General features: G+C 39.5%; 1 protein-coding gene across 2 annotated transcripts; it reads right to left on the bottom strand.

Moving 5' to 3' along the window:
• Positions 1-2,854: 2,854 nt before the first annotated feature.
• On the bottom strand, positions 2,855-14,147 carry gpn2 (GPN-loop GTPase 2). Of its 2 annotated transcripts, none has more exons than XM_061951675.1 (5): positions 13,481-14,147; positions 13,263-13,409; positions 8,768-8,929; positions 4,071-4,201; positions 2,855-3,890 (listed from the first exon to the last, which is right to left on the bottom strand). In XM_061951675.1, exons 1-5 carry the CDS (start codon positions 13,898-13,900, stop codon positions 3,809-3,811), a joined length of 942 nt encoding a protein of 313 aa, XP_061807659.1. In that variant the 5' UTR covers positions 13,901-14,147; the 3' UTR covers positions 2,855-3,808. The 2 variants fall into 2 exon arrangements, with proteins under 2 accessions (XP_061807659.1, XP_061807651.1); XM_061951667.1 differs by having other exon boundaries at positions 8,768-8,928; positions 13,253-13,409; positions 13,481-14,145.
• Between the last annotated feature and the right edge of the window lie 3,147 nt (positions 14,148-17,294).

The following is a 17,294-nucleotide window of genomic DNA, read 5'->3' as shown; positions in this document are numbered from 1 at the left end:
ACTGCTCGCCATCACAATCCTGCCCACCCACCCCACCAGACAATTGAGGGACAGCGGAGCTCATACTCCAACAGGCTCCTTCAGCTTCGTTCCCACAGTGTTCGATTCAACAACTCCTTCATTCCGCACTCCATCCAGCTGTATAATCACTCACCATACAACAATAGATGACATTTGTCTATTACCTGACCGCTTCTATGTTAGCTACCTCTCTTTCTTTATAATGTATATACAGATTTCTCCTTTCACAATTAGTTTTACAGTGTATATGCCAGAGAGCCAGTGTCCTCTACAGAAGACAATTGATTTTGGTCTATTTATTTTGTCAGTTATAGTAGCACTTTATTTGGTTTATTTTTAAGGAATGTATGCAAAAAGATAGTCAAAAATCATCTCTATGACAGCACTCTTGTGTTTTTAAGAGTCTTCTGAATTTTTTTTTTTTTTTTACTGAACTTGCACACCACCAGAATAAATAATGAAAAGGAGAGGACATAAAATGGAACCTTGAGGAACACCACTAGTACAACTAAAGTTGAAGAAATGACTGACGGCATCTGAAGTAAACAAGCTACAGCAACATCTTAGTTATATCTAACTAAAGGTTTTGACACAATCAACCATAATATGTTAATAAATTAAAACAGTATGGCATCAGAGGGCTGTTCTTCAACTGGGCAAGAAGCGACTAGGCAGCAATGTACAGAGACATCCTGGATGCAAACCAACGCTTCCCATCCAACCTGATGAAGCTTGGGAGGTGCTGCAAAGAGGAATGTGTAAAAAGGAATGGGCAAAACTGCCCAAAAATACAGTGCATCCGGAAAATATTACCAGTGCTTAACTTTCTCCACATTTTGTTACAGCCTTATTCCATAATGGAATGCATTTTTGGCCTCAAAATTCTACACAAAACACCCAATAATGACAATGTGAAAAGTTATTTTAAAAATGTTTGCAAATGTATTAAGTCTAAAAAAAACAAGTACGTTGATTGATTGATTGATTGAAACTTGTATTAGTAGATTGCACAGTATAGTACATATTCCGTACAATTGACCACTAAATGGTAACACCCGAATAAGTTTTTCAACTTGGTTAAGTCGGGGTCCAAGTAAATCAATTCATGGTACAAAGTATGTAAATAAGTATTAACAGCCTTTGCTCAATACTTTGTTGATGCCCCCCTGGCAGCAATTACAGCCTCAAGTCTTTTTGAATACAAAGCCACAGGCTTGACACACCTATTTTTGGGCAGTTTCACACATTCCTCTTTGCAGCACCTCTCAAGCTCCATCAGTTTGGATGGGAAACGTTGGCTTTCATCCAGGATGTCTCTGTACATTGCTGCATTCATCTTAGTCTATCTAGTCAGGGAGGTGACAAAGAACCCGATTGTCACTCTGTCAGAGCTACAGCATTCCTCTGTGGAGAGAGGAGAACCTTCCAGAAGGATAACAACCTCTGCAGCAATCCACCCATTAGGCCTGTATGGTAGGTAGAGTGGCCAGACGGAAGCCACTCCTTTGTAAAAGTTTGTAAACCTGTACCTGAAATACTGACAGACCATGAGAAACAAAAGTCTTTGGCATGAATTCCAGGCATCATAGTGAAGCATGGTGGTGGCAGCATCAGGCTGTGGGGATGTTTTTAGCGGCAGGAACTGGGAGACTTGACAGGATAGAGGGAAATATGAATGCATCAATGTACAGAGACATCCTGGATGAATACCAAAGCTTCTCATCAAACCTGATGGCGATTGAGAGGTGCTGCAAAGAGGAATGGGTGCGACTGCCCAAAGATAGGTGTGCCAAGGTTGGGGCATCGTTTTCAAAAAGATTTGAGGGCATAATTTCTGCCAAAGGTGCATCCACAAAGTATTGACCAAAGGCTATGAATATTTATGTATGTGATTTTTTCGACGGTTTTTGATTTGGTAAGCTTAAAAAATATTTGTACATGGTCATTATGGGGCAATGTCAGCAGAATTTAGAAGAACATTTTTTATTTATCCCATTTAGGAATAAGGCTGTAAGAAAATGTGGAAAAAGTGAAGCGCTGTGAATACTTTCTGGCTGCACTGTAGGTGTGCCAAGCTTGTGGCATCGTATTCAAAAAGACTTGAGCATATAATTGCTGTCAAAGGTGGATCAACAAAGTATTGAGCAAAGGCTGTGAATACTTATGTAATATGTGATTTTTTTTGTTTCCAGATGCACTGTATCTAACCAACAGAATACAATGCGTGAAGCTAGGCAAACACACTTCTACAGCGTTAAATATATCCTGAGGTGTACCCCAGGGATCAATACAGGGACCAAAACTGTTCAATCTCTATATAAATGACATTTGTAAAGTTACAAAGGACTTAAAGTTAGTATGATTTGCAGACAAACCACATTTTTTGTTCAAGAGAGAACACACAGAAGCTAATACAAATAACAGAAGAAATGAATATATTAAAGAGATGGTTTGACAAAAACAGATGCTTGCTAAATCTCAGTCAAACTAAAATAATGCTATTTGGCAACAGTAGAAGAGAAAGTCAAACACATACAAATAGATGGAGTAGACATTGAAAGAGTAAAATAAATACAATTTTGGGGTGTAATAATTGATGATACAATTAACTAGTAATCATATAAAATATAAAACATAGGGTGGCAAGAAATATATGAATGAATAAAGCAAAATATGTACTCGACAAAAAAATCTCTCCATATTCTATACTGCTTGAGAGCGTTACCATATCTGAGTTATTGTGTAGCAAGATGGGGAAATAACTGAAAGAAAGAAAAAAAAAAAAAACAGCTTCATTCCCCAACTGTGCTACAAAAAAGATCAGTCAGAATAATACATCCTCAAATCCTTTATTTTTTGAATCCAAAATATTAAAATTCAACAATTAAAATGAATTTGCAAACTGCTATAATTATGTACAAAAAAATATATAACCTGCTACCCAAGAATGTACAACAAATTATGGAATGGATAAAGCTAAGAAGTCAAACAACGTACTACTATGATTTACTTTAAGAAACTGTTCAAATTTAGGTGTTTACAAAGTACAAATAAGAATAATGAAACATTTTGAATTGATTGAAAATTAGATCTTATTCGTCTCACTATGTTAATTGCAATTTACTTGTATTTATTTTTAGAATAGTATTATTTATGGAGTCAATTGTGTTGAAATTGAGAACAGGAATTGAATAAATCTGTTAGTGATTGCTATGCTTGTTCTTCCTACTCATTTTCAACCATGTTGAAAAGAGAAGCTGGCAATGGTGATGTGTCATGTTGTTACTTAATGAACGTTCAAAATAAACTTGAACTATAAACCATATAAAATCACATTGCGAAAAAAATGTGTAACTGTCAAAAAGGGAAGTACTTGAAAGGGGTCTCTTGAGAAATCACAAGTTTGGACCCCACTGTTCAATGTTTGCTGGCAGGGTTCAAACGTCATTGCAATGCTCTCTCAATATTTTTGTCGTAGTCCAAGTTCCTCTTTACAACAGCAGCATTCTATTGTTTTTAGTAGTTTGCTGCAAAAATTGTTCGTCTCCTAACTTTTGACCTGACAACGGGGGCCGGTATGTGTCATTGCCAAATGTTTTAGGTCATTGAAGTCTACTCTAGCTGTTAAGTGAACATTAATTAATTTTAAAAAGCAAACCACAGGGCTTAACATCCAGAATAAGAAAACGTGGTGTCATTTAGTTGCAAACTTCTTGTGTCTATTATTTCAATATAGATGTCCAGGTCATATTGAGAGAAGGACCAGCTTTGTGTTGGCATTCACCAGTCAGCCATTCAAAAGCTCCATAATTTCGTCCTCCACTGTCGTTTCACCCGTTTCAACGTAGCGCTCTTGAACTCCGAGAGTGCTGGGAATCAACTCGTTAAGGCTGACATTAAAAGTTTTAAGTCTTTACTTCATTGAGAATACAGCTGCCATTAGGCTGAAATAAGAAAAGCAGTCATCTTTTCAGCTCGTTGCCGTAAATTGTGGGGGTTAAACGACATGAGTCATAGTTGAGTCACCAGAGCTGCTAGAAAAAGGATACGAGTCGAACTGGAAGTCTGCCCCCACGGCAGCTGACATCATCGTCTGAAGATTCCTCTCCTCCAGGTCTCCAAAGCAGTAGCCGTTGGCCTTGTCCACTGCCCGCAACACCTGCATCATGCTGTCTTTGTCCTACAGAAGCACAGAATGCTCTCAGCTTTTGGCAGTCCAACGGCCAGTGGGAGGGAAGGATACCACTGACTGACAGATTATGAGTAGAACTGGAACTGTGCACGTCACCACAGTTACAGCAGCTCAGAATGCCAATAGTATCCAAAAGCCTTGTCAGTCTCACAAAAAAGCCAAAAATAGTGTTCGGTTTTGGACTTTTAAAGCGATAGTTGTGCTTAAGAACATAGGTAGCCAATGTAACAAGCAGCCATGTATGTGCCCCGTCATTAAGTAAAACATGAACGCAATTACAGTGAAACAGAAAAAGTAGCTTGTTGTTCAAAAATCAAACCGGTTGAACAGCAATCATGTTTTATATCGCATGAGACCTCAGCAAATCTCATGTGACTTCAACTTAGCAAGCTCCTAAAGCAGGGGTTTCCAAAGTGTGGCCAAGTGGCCATTTTTGGCCTATTCTTTTGTCACCCAAACATAAATCCAGGGCTGCTAAGTTTCAGAAAATGACAAGAGTGCGATTTAAATGTCATGATGCGTTCTAGAAAATGTTGGCCTTTAACATTGATTTGGCCCATTTTAACGTTGATTCATACCTTAAGATTAATGTTCTCACCTCAAGCGGCTCTCCGCACTGCAGCCACTCTTTGAATATTGTTTTACAGTGGTTCTCAGGTAATTCCAGGGGTGATGTGGGTTCCTTAAGGGCAGTCTAAATTGACCCTTACAAGGTCTGTAACGCTGACAGTGTTGGGTCCATTTGGTTCCATTTGTACACTGTCAGAGTTAAGGACATACCTTGAAATTAAATCTTTAAGAAACGCTGCTTTAGGCGGGTCTAATTTTATATTTACAAGTCTGTAACTGACACACATACACACACAAATATTGAAACTAACGGTCTCTTTTTCAAGTGTGAACTGGCAAAGAGAAGAGGCAAATAAATGTTACACAGCTTTGCAACAAATACAGGACAATTATAGACTTATAGCAGCGTAAAACAATACATACTAACTGGGAAACTCAAAGAGAAACAGTGAACAAAATTGATTAGTTACCTTATTTTAGCAAGCAGGAGAATGTTGAGTGGGCTTTAAATGACGGCGTTGTTGTATGTGAAAGAGTTTGAAACGCCAGGCGTTCTTCTTTTAATGGTAGTTGGCAAGCAACTTTGTGGTGTGCATTATCACCACCTTCTGAAATGGAGTGTGAATCAAGATGGTACCCTATTTTAAACTATTTTATTCGACCCTGCCTTTTTAAAAATGTATGTATTGCTTTGTACACTACATGTTACAAATGCAATCTTAAAATATCCTCTACTGCTATACAAACCTTCTTTTTTACTAACTTATTTTTCATTATTTCCCACTAACTTATTTTTCATTATTTCCCTAGCTATTATATTTCCAGTATTCAGTACCGGTATATGAAATATATTAGATAAGAGGTGGGAGAAATAATCGATTTTTAGGTGCATCGCAATTCGGACATGGGCGATTATATATTTATTGTATACAATGTAATACAGACAGTTTTAAAATTTGTCTGACTGCAGTGAGTCACCTCACCAAGAGATCAGACAGGTTACTTATTTTCCGGTTTTGCACACATTCCAATTAATTTAATAAAAACGTAATGGGAAATAATTAAACTGTTTATTACAAATGCGCTGTCTTTAAAAGTTGCAAGTGATAAATGCTTATTTAGTGAGATGAAATCAAATGTAAAACTGCATCAATATACATAAATTAAAGATTAATCAATAATCGATTTTTTATTAAATCGTAGTTCCTGAATCTTAATCGAGTTGAGGTGCCCAAAGATTTCCACCTTTATTATTAATACATGCTATACATTTTCTATTTAATTACAATAATCACACAACCCTGTGTTAGGTTTCCCTATTCATTTGTATGAGCTACAGTATTTAGATATGTATGTCATAACCTCATTCTCGGAACGATATCTTCCCTCTTTCCTATGTCTATTGCCTCCTCTTATTCTTCCTACATTTCTCTGGACTTTGTAATACTGCTTACATTTTCTTTTTTTTTTATTCCATTAATTATCCTGCCATTTTTGTTTACTTTACCACAAATTTACCACACTTCCATCTTTATTTATTGTAAATATTTTTGGAACTATTTCATATATTCCTATGTCTAATTAACTGCCATGCAAATTGCTATTATTTCCCCTGTAAAAAAAACGATAACTTGTCACTAATGTTTTTATTCAAAAGTATGTTTTCTTGTGGAATAACTCAAATATTACATTTATGTTTCTGTAAAAAAAAAAAAATTGCATGATCCGTGCTTTATGTGGTACACTGTAAATATATGAATAAAAAAAGTTTGTATTTACTTGATGTCACATCCGCTGGTGGGCCAGCGAGCGTCTGTTGTCTAAGCGTTCTCGGCGGTATTTAGCCTTTCTCGAAGAAAAATGCCCTATGCTTGCATTATTTTAGGCTGTTGAAACCATTCAAAATCACAAAAAGGATAAACGTTTCTACAGAGTTCCCCGAGAGGTAATCAAGAAGGGCGAAAGATGTCAAGATTTTACGAATGATAAGAGGCACGCACTCCAGTCCAAGAAGGCATAGTCGAAGAATGCACGAGTATGCAGCAATCACTTTGTTAAATGTTTGTGTGATATACTTCTAACATTTAGTATTTCCCACTGAAGTATTATCTTGATGATATTTATATTCCTTAAAACTAGAGATGTCCGATAATGGCTTTTTTTGCCAATTTCCGATATTCCGATATTGTCCAACTCTTAATTACCGATACCGATATCAACCGATACCGATATATACAGTTGTGGAATTAACACATTATTATGCCTAATTTTGTTGTGATGCCCCGCTGGATGCATTAAACAATGTAACATGGTTTTCCAAAATAAGAGAACAACTTCAACTCAAGTTATGGAAAAAAGTGCCAACATGGCACTGCCATATTTATTATTGAAGTCACAAAGTGCATTATTTTTTTTAACATGCCTCAAAACAGCAGCTTGGAATTTGGGACATGCTATTGTAGCACCCCGGAAGAGTTAGTGCTGCAAGGGGTTCTGGGTATTTGTTCTGTTGTGTTTATGTTGTGTTACGGTGCGGATGTTCTCCCGAAATGTGTTTGTCATTCTTGTTTGGTGTGGGTTCACAGTGTGGCGCATATTAGTAACAGTGTTAACGTTGTTTATACAGCCACCCTCAGTGTGACCTGTATGGCTGTTGATCAAGTATGCCTTGCATTTAATTGTGAGTGTGTCAAAAGCCGTAGGTATTACGTGACTGGGCCGGCATGCAAAGGAAGTGCCTTCAATGTTTGTTGGCGCTCTGTACTTCTTCCTACGTTCGTGTAAACAGCGGCGTTTGAAAAAGTCATACATTTTACTTTTTGGAACAGATACCGATAATTTTGAAACTGATACCGATAATTTCCGATATTACATTTTGAAGCATTTATCTGCCGATAATATCAGCAGTCCGATATTATCGGACATGACCACTTAAAACACATTTTTGCTATTAGTGTTTCGTAAAGCACCAACTCAGCGAGTCTAAATAAAAGAAAGCAAATGTGAGCAAAACCTAAAAAAGTTAAGCTTTTACCAAAAGGCAGCAATCATAAATGAAGCTTTCAGCACATACTCAATGTTCAGATCTAGGCCCATCGATCCATTTTCTACCGCTTGTCCCTCTCGGAGTCACAGTGGTTCTGAAACCTATCCTAGCTGCATTCGGGCGGAAGGCAGTGTACACCTTGGACAAATCGCCACCTCATCATAGGGCCAACACAGATAGACAAACAAACATTCACACACTAGGGACCATTTAGTGTTGCCAATCAACCTATCCCCAGGTGCATGTCTTTGGAGGTGAGAGGAAGCCAGAGTACTTTGGAGGGAACCCACGCAGTCACGTGGAAAACATGCAAGCTCCACACAGAAAGACGAACCCAGGACCTCCTAAATGTGAGGCACACACACTAGCCTCTGTGCCACCTTGCTGCTGAGATCTAGTTATGTTTTGATAAAGACAAGAAAAAATACACATACTCAAAAATGACGCGTATAACAAAGAAATCGCAAAAAACATGGCTACAGACGCAAAGTTAAATCATGCATTGCAACCTTACCCAAGCAAAGACAATGCATTTCCTTGACCCAGCCACACACAAAAAAGTTGTAGACCTCCATGCTTTTCCAAATTTGTATCTCTTTTGTCGTGTTGAATGACGTCTTGGGCATTAGATGGTTTGACATGACTGGGAACGCGACCGATGGTTAATACATGAGATCACTCGACAAATTTTTTTTTGATAAAGTATAGGGATTGATTCTATTGCACAGTTTGCATTTTTGGCTTGTATCTGCTTAGTCGTGAGAGCTAGGCCCCTTACATCCTCAGATAGGGTGCAGTCTGTTTGCTGCAAAGTAGCCATGTTGGTTTGGTGGCCCATCACTCTGTTTACTTCCGTTCAAAAGTCACATGTCCGAATACAACCTATACAACAAAAACACTACATGTTTAACAATGTATAACAAAAAACAGAGGGATACCTGAACATTGAGAGATACAAATGAGACCAGGCTGTAATCTTCTATGACTTCTGCCAGCTTTTCGTTTAGATGGCGAAATTTCTTAAAGAATGGATCCGCTGCCAAGTGGTCCAAGAGATATTTCAGGTCCATGACTTCAGTGTAGAAGTCGAGGTTGAAGGCTGTTCAAGGGTACATATAAAATAAACATTATTACTACAATTAACTGAATTTAGAGCAAACAGGGCATTGTGGAAAGTTGAACACTCCTGAATTCTACAATTCTTTCAAAAACATGCCTGGAAAGTCCCACAACATTGTAAGCATATCACACAAGACCTCTGCAAAGCTCACAAGAACTCAGTTCAACAAGTTTTGACAAGATTAACTTTGTTTTGCTTTTTGATTTGGTTTTTCACCAACTCCAAAAAGAAGGACCAGACTTAACAATAGGTGACAAAATAAGGTTTGGGGTACATTGTTTTAACATACCTGCCAACTTTTGAAATCAGAAAAACCTAGTAGCCAGGGTCCAGGGGCCGCAGGCCCCGGTAGGTCCAGGACAAAGTCCTGGTGGGGGGTTCAGGAAGCCCCCCGACGCAAAATGATTATTAGCATTCAGACAGGTTAAAATGTTGCTAAAACCATCACTTTTCTATCAGTCACAGTGACTTTTCAAAACAAAAATATTACAGCAAAAATCATATGGGTTGATTGACATGTTTATTCTGTAAGCTAACTTCAATAGTTTGAAATTATTTTGACAGTTAATGCCAGTTATCCTGTCAACCTTTCACAAGCCTTCAATTTGTTAATTGAAAGTATAAACAGTATAAACACTTTTTACAGTAAACAAATGGTAAAACAGTACTAAACAATTCCATTAAAAAAAAATTGGTGTCATTAACTTTCTGTCCAAGCTTGTAAAATCTACTGCCTTGTTCAATTGTAAAAAATATTCTGTGCCTAAAATTCACATTTCTATCACAATTATCATACTGTAAACATGGTAAGCTAACTTCATTAAAATTAATAGTCCTGTCAATAGCATGGAATTACAATTCAAATGTAGTTTTTTTGTAAGCCTTTCAAAAGAATTCAAAATATGAAAAATTAATGAAAATTAATTTAAGCCATCAGACACTTGAAAAGTGGCACATCACATCTCTAATGTAATTATTTTAACTTTTCAACAGAAATAGCACTGCAAAAATATTAAGGACATACTTCTGTATTTTGGTAGTTATGCTGTCAACATTTAACAAGATTTCTTCAACTTGGACTTGAAAGCATAAATAGTATAAACACTTTTAACAGTATAACAGTACTAAACAATTCCAATAGATAACATTGGTGTCATTACCTTTTTGTGGCTAAAATCCAACGGCAACGGCATTAGCAACGGCATTAGACTTGTGTTTTTTTTCCCAACGTGGTCTTTTACATCGCTAATTCTTCCGTGTCCGATCGAAAAATCTTGTCTGCACAAGGTGCAATTCGCGTAGTTTTCACCCTTTTTGGAACGGATAATTATTCCCGGATAGGCTTTTGAATATTCTTCACGGAATGACTGCAGTTTTCTTTTCGGTTTAAGAATCGTTTGCGATTTTTCTCCGGCTGATTCCATGATCGTTCGCTCGTTTGGAAACAATGGCAACTGGTGCCTCGTGCTTGGCAGCGGTGCTATAAATAGCCTCGCGCATGGCATTCGGAATGGCTCGATAGGAAGTTACGGGAAGCAGTGTCGATTGTCATTGTTGTTACGCGATTTCGTGAATAAAACTTTTTTTTAAATATTTTTTTTTAATGAATGAAAAACCGTATTTTTTATCACTGCAACCGTAACCCGGAATAGGTTGATGAAAACCGTACTAATTACGGGAAAACCGGAGTAGTTGGCAAGTATGTTTTAATGTTTTACAACATTGAACATTTTGAAATGCAGTTTTCACCAGTTGGAAAAACTGGGTCAGATGCTTTGTTTTCTTGTATTTTTTGTTGCAATCACTTGCTAACATATTCAGCATACTTGCTCGTTTATCCGTGTTGATAGGCTTATCTTGATCATTCGGTTTGAATCGGAAATATTATCCCACTGGAACATTTGGCTTTGCAATAAAAAATGTTCTTCCTAATTTTTGTTACTTTTGGTTTTCAATAGCGACTGCCGATGCTCTGTCTGTGCATCCTGTGTGTTTAAGGTACCGGAGATGAGCGCTGTCTCTCGGCTAATTGTTATGCTGTAAGTTGCAAATAAATATTTGAGTTACAAGTATCCCCGCCATTAGGTGGAGCAAATGTCTCAGTGAACCCTGTAAGAGTTAATGTAAAACATTTAGTCTTGCTCACTGGCACTAGCTTATAGCTAGAGATGGACATGACTCTGATTTTCAAAGTATGGGAAGGAAGATGGTGAGTGTGAAGGACAGTGCTAAAAAGAAGAAGTGGATGATATTAATTTAATTTAAAAAAAAACCCAACAAAACCATGACCGAAATGTCTTGCACATTAACAAAGGCTGTATGATGCTGATAGTTTGACACAGGGAGATTATTTATATTTACTATGTATGTCTTTAGAGCAGTGGTTATCAAACTTTTCTAGCCCAAGATCCCTGGTCTCAGCCATGAAGCAAAACAAATAACATTTTGGCTTTTTCCCCATTGTGCTTCTTGCTGCTTTTCCAGTTTTGCTGGTGGTTTTGTTTTGTTGTTTGTAATGTGCCTAGGGTCAATGACAAATGATCCATGGGCCACAGATGGCCCCTGTTTATGCCACTATATGGTCACATATGGGACACGTGTAGGGTTTCCCGATACCAATAATTTGGTACAGGTACCAAAATGTATATCGATACTTTTCCAAATAAAGGGAACTATGAAAAATGTATATTGGCTTTACTTTAACAGAAAATCTTACAATACAAAATACATAAGTTTCTTATTGCACTTAAAGAACAATTGTACAAGGTTAAACTATAAATTAAAAGGCATTAAACACATTGGTCGTTTCTTGTTGCACTCAAAGAACAATTTACAATTTTTCATATTGCATATACTCTGCCATAATCAAGGATTAGGCAAGAATAGAACAAAACATTTATGGTTGCTACTCCTGGTCTGTGCTTTAAGAAAAATACTATTTTAGAAAGTACTAAAAACTAAATTATGGATAAATGCAGTACAGTGATAAACGGTCCGGTTGTGTCCTGCAAAACTAATGATAAAAGCGACTGTCATGAATCGGCGGCCTCGTCATTTTGACCCCTAACCGGAGCTTAGCAGACCCAGGTAATGTGAAGGCTGTTACCCCCGATGAAAACATCCGCCCTGGAAGTAATGTCTGCCCTGTGCTCCTCGACTACGGTCTGCATAGGAGCCGAACAGAAGGACATGTGTAACAACTACATTATTGCCTGTCACTATTTATAACTCCTTGTCATACTTATTTAAATGTTTACCTTTGTCTGAAGCAAAGGTGGTAATACTAATCGCCACATTTGGCGACGGTCGTTTTAAACCAGAACTTACAGCGCAGCGCCTCCCTGTTTGAAGCATCACCTTTAGTGTTAGTTTTGAAGCCCAAATACCTTCATATTGCGCTTCATGCACCCTCTTTATTAACCAGTAAATTTTCATTTTTTTTGCCGTTCTTCCACTCCACGACGTTATTGCTTGTATGCCCTTTGTTTGTGCGTTTTGAGACACTCAACAACATGCGCCTCGGCTCTCTAGTCACCGCCACACAGCGGGCATTCGGATGAAAGAACGGTCGCAGAATTTTTCAAAAGGCAGTATAGTACCAATTTCAATTGATTAGTATCCCGGTACCGGTATACCGTACAACCCTAGACGCGAGTCACATGGTTGTCTTACGTCAGCACTGGAAATAGTAAAAAACCTGGCGGGTTTTTCCTGTGTGATAAAGAGGGGATAAACGGGGAAGTCCTTCTTCACTGCCGCTTTATTTTATCACATATTACTGCCTTTACACACTTCAACTTTAACTTTTGTATGGACAATAAACCAACACAAAATCAACACTATGGAGCAATTTCCACGCCTGACTCCTATATTTCTCGTTAGCGTCCCGTCACAGGGGCGCGGTGATGATCGTGGTTGAGGAAAGAGTTGTTTGATGTTGGATGCTAAAAAATGGCCGATGCGTTGCAACAGTCAGCCTTGATTTTGCTAGACAAGCGAGTGTCGTGTGCGGCTGTGCTAGGGGGTGCTTGTGTGGCCGCGGTGTCGAGAGCCGCGAAATGTAAAACCGAAGAAAGGTGAGGCGTGCGGGCGTGTTCAGGGGTTAAAATGCGTGCCTGTTGGCGGGTCTGTTGGTTACTCTCTGGGTGGGGGTGTCACTGATGTCATATTAATATTTTTTTTCTAATAATTTTGCGGTCGGCCGATAGAGACCCAAAGATCGACTGGTTAGCGACACCTGCTTCAGAGGTTCCGCTGTACTTTTTGTAAACTCAAAACATTTTGTGTCAGGTACAAACATTACCTAGTTTTCCATATTGCTCTATCAAGTCCATCTTGGAGAGGATGTTGACATGAGGGAGCTCTACATGCAGCATGGTGGACAATGAGGTGCACAGCACTGAGATGAACTTGGCTGGGTCAGCACAGTAGTGAGAGTCCACAAGGTGCACTGATGTGAGCTGAAAAGAGAAAAAAACTAACTATTGATGTGAACTTTAAAATTCAGATTGAGAATGTTTATCACACTTACCCTGAAATTTAATTTCCCCAACAATGAGAAAATGTTTTTCACTGAATTCTGGTGCGTGTACAACTCCACCTGTCCAGGGCAGTCAAACAAGAAGTAGGAGTCGTGGTGCTGCCTCAGCTTGTTTTCCAACCAGTCCATGTTGGCTTCAACATACTCCATGCAGTAAAGCAGGCCACCATTTGGCCCCAGCTTCAAGGCATCCATCACATCGTCCAAAGTTACTAGCTCGGAGATATCCACAGCGCACTTGTATGGAAGTCCTTCATTAGCTGGGTCCATGTTCACCACCACTACGTTGCGTCCTAGCCGTGTGAGGAACTCTTGCATGGCCCGGCAGTAAGTCGTTTTACCCGAACCTGGCGGTCCAATCACCACCTGACCGAAATGAAGCGACGGCGTTGCTGCGGTTTGTTCGGACATCTTGATTAATGTGCTATAAACAGTACATGAAAAGTAGCATCTCTCCACTTTCCCGTACAATTGTATATTTTGTGTTGTTTTACAATACGCAACAGCAATTATATGATTAATATATAAGCACCGAGTCTGAATAATAATGCAGAACGTTTAGTTCACAAAGTTTAAGACAGTTTATCTCCCGCTGGTCACCTGCTGCTGTGTGCGTACATGCCAAACAAGCGCCACGAACTAGCTCACCGGCTAACATTAAATACATCCGGGTTAAGTGAACTTCAGGCTTTCAAAATAAAGTTTTGTTGATTTACTTAAAAATAAACAGATACAGTACTCTAAAAGTGGAAATCAAAGAAGTGTAAATGTATCCAGTGCAATTGTATTATTTCACAGGACACTAAGGAAAGTAAACACTTCTACCTAAAGTCAACGTTGCCCACTGAAATTAATTAGACTTAAGACTTTATTGATCCACAAGGGAAATTGTTCCACACAGTAGCTTAGTTTCAAAGGATGGAAATGATAATGTAGGTATAAACTAGACTAAAAATGTACCATAGTAGCAATATAAAATATAACATATAAATGTAATATTTAAAGTTAAAAAGTTACAGTACCAATGATTGTGGCGAAATTATTCTCTGCATTTGACCCATCACCCTTGATAACCCCCTGGGAGGTGAGGGGAGCAGTGAGCAGGAGCGGTGGCCGCCCCCAGGAATCATTTTTGGTGATTTAACCCCCAATTCCAACCCTTGATGCTGAGTGCCAAGCAGGGAGGTAATGGGTCCCATTTTTATAGTCTTTGGTATGACTCGGCCGGGGTTTGAACTCACGACCTACCGATCTACATATTATATATACAGTATATAATATATACTGATATATTATATTATTGTATTTCTGCAGGTGGCATGACCTGGAACTGTACTGGAAGTCTGAGGTGTACAGGGTGAACAGGAAAGGAGACAGGACAGTCCCCTGTGGAGCACCTACACTACATCGACGTCCCACTGGGGTGAGTTTTTCCTTGCCCTTATGTGGGCTTTGTACCAAGGATGTCGTTGTGGCTTGTGCAGCCCTTTGAGACACTTGTGATTTAGGGCTATATAAATAAACATTGATTGATTGATTGATACACTACTGACCACAATATACGACAGGGAGCTCCCCAGTCGCAAAAACTGGGGCCTATCAGACAAGTAGACTTAAACTTGGACTTAGACTTCCTTTTATTGTCATTCAAATTTGAACTTTACAGTACAGATAAGAACTACATTTCGTTGCATTAGCTCGTTGTAGTGCAGGATACAAGAGTAAGAAGGACGGTGCAGATATAAATAAATCGATTACTGTACAGATAAATATATTACACTTTTGTATATGCATCCACGTTTATGGATGTATGTTATATTGTCTTTATATTCCAGCGAGTTAATCCGTTTTTGGGGGGAATTGAGGGGATTATTATGATGTGTTCAAGAGTCTTATGGCCTGAGGGAAGAAGCTGTTACAGAACCTGGATGTTCTGCTACGGAGGCTGCGGAACCCCTTTCTAGTGTCCAGCAGTGAAAACAGTCCTTGGTGGGGGTGGGAGGAGTCTCTACTGATTTTTCTGAGCCCTGGTCAGGCAGCGGCTTTTTGCGATTTCCTGGATAGGAGGAAGAGCAGTCCTGATGATCTTTTCCGCCGTCCTCACCACTCTCTGCAGAGACTTCCAGTCTGAGGCACTGCAGGCTCCAGTCCAGACAGAGATGCAGTTGGTCAGCAGGCTCGCTGTAGTGCCTCTGTAGAATGTGGTGAGAATGGGGGGAGGGAGCTGTGCTCTTGTCATTTGACGCAAAAAGTGCATGCGCTACTGAGCTTTTTTTACAAGAGCTCCGGTGTGTAGGGACCAGGTCATATTGTCAGTTATCTGCACCCCCAGGAACTTGGTACCGCTTACGATCTCCACTGCTGTGCCGTTGATGAAGAGTTGAGTGTGGCTGGACTGGTGCTCCCTGAAGTCGACGATGATCTCCTTGGTCTTGGTTGTTGGTTCTGCACCAGTCAACCAGATGTTTCACCTCCTCAATGTAGTCCATGTCGTTGTCCCGGATGAGGCCCACTACTGTTGTGTCGTTCACATACTTCACAGTGTGGTTAGTAGTGGACCTGGCGCAGCAGTCATGGGTCATCAATGCGAACAGCAGTGGACTCAGGATGCAGCCCTGGGGGGAGCCGGTGCTCAGGGAGATGGCACTTCTGGGGTTAATCTCCAGTGGAGGAGTAATCAGTGATGCAGGAGACAATGCATGAACTGACACCCATCCTGAGCAACTTGTCACTCATTAGAATTGTATTTATCTGTGAGTTATCGCTAGCGCAAGTCAACGTTTGTTGTTTTTAGTCAAATATCTCCACGTTTCGTTTACACGTCTCGTGTCTCACTCACTCCGTCTCTCTCTCTCTCTCTCTCTCTCTCTCTCAGAGAAAGAGAGAGAGACGGAGTGAGAGCGAGAGAACGCCACTCTGATTGGCTAATTCCGGGGTATGGGTTGTCATCTCTTTCACAACGACGCGCTGATAGGCTGTTACCACCTGGGTCATGTGCACAGCGCATGGAACCTTTCGCTGCAGGCACACAGTTGTCTCGTATCGCTACTTCGCTAACTGTTCACTTGTCAGTCACTGAATGTGAATCAAATCACAATGGCATGCTCCAAGTTGGCTCAGGCTGGTAAAAGAAAGGTGGACAGGGAAAACCGACGTTTCAAGGAAGAATGGACAGAGCAATATGTTTTCATCCTACCTACTGCAAGTACCAGACCAATGTGTCTACTATGCAACACTACTGTTGCTCTGGTGAAAAGTGAAAATCTGAAACGTCACTATCTGAAAGAGCACCGCGAATTTGAAGAGACATTTCCTCATGATTCAGAGCTAAGAAAAAAAGAAATCACGAGGCTGAAAAAGCCATATGAAACATCAAGCAAGATTTTTGTTAAATCTATGACACAACAACAAATAGCAACAGAGCAGTAACGTGCGGTGAGGTTGATGGCTGGTGAGGCACTGACTTCAACACAGTCAGATTTACAAACATATGAACCCTAAAGAGTATCTTATTCACCATTTGATTGGCAGCAGTTAACGGGTTATGTTTAAAAGCTCATACCAGCATTCTTCCCTGCTTGGCACTCAGCATCAAGGGTTGGAATTGGGGGTTAAATCACAAAAAATGATTCCCGGGCGCAGCGCCGCTGCTGCCCACTGCTCCCCTCACCTCCCAGGGGGTGATCAAGGGATGGGTCAAATGCAGAGGACACATTTTTTCAAAGTTCTTATTTATTTTTGTTTCAAAGAAAATATTTCATGTATTTTATTGGATATTTATTTTATTTTTGTTAATTTTAAGAAA

Source organism: Nerophis lumbriciformis, linkage group LG04, assembly GCF_033978685.3.
Source record: "Nerophis lumbriciformis linkage group LG04, RoL_Nlum_v2.1, whole genome shotgun sequence".
Lineage (NCBI taxonomy): Eukaryota > Metazoa > Chordata > Actinopteri > Syngnathiformes > Syngnathidae > Nerophis > Nerophis lumbriciformis.
Note: the sequence above shows the minus strand (reverse complement) of the source record. Positions and strands in the feature narration are given on the sequence as shown.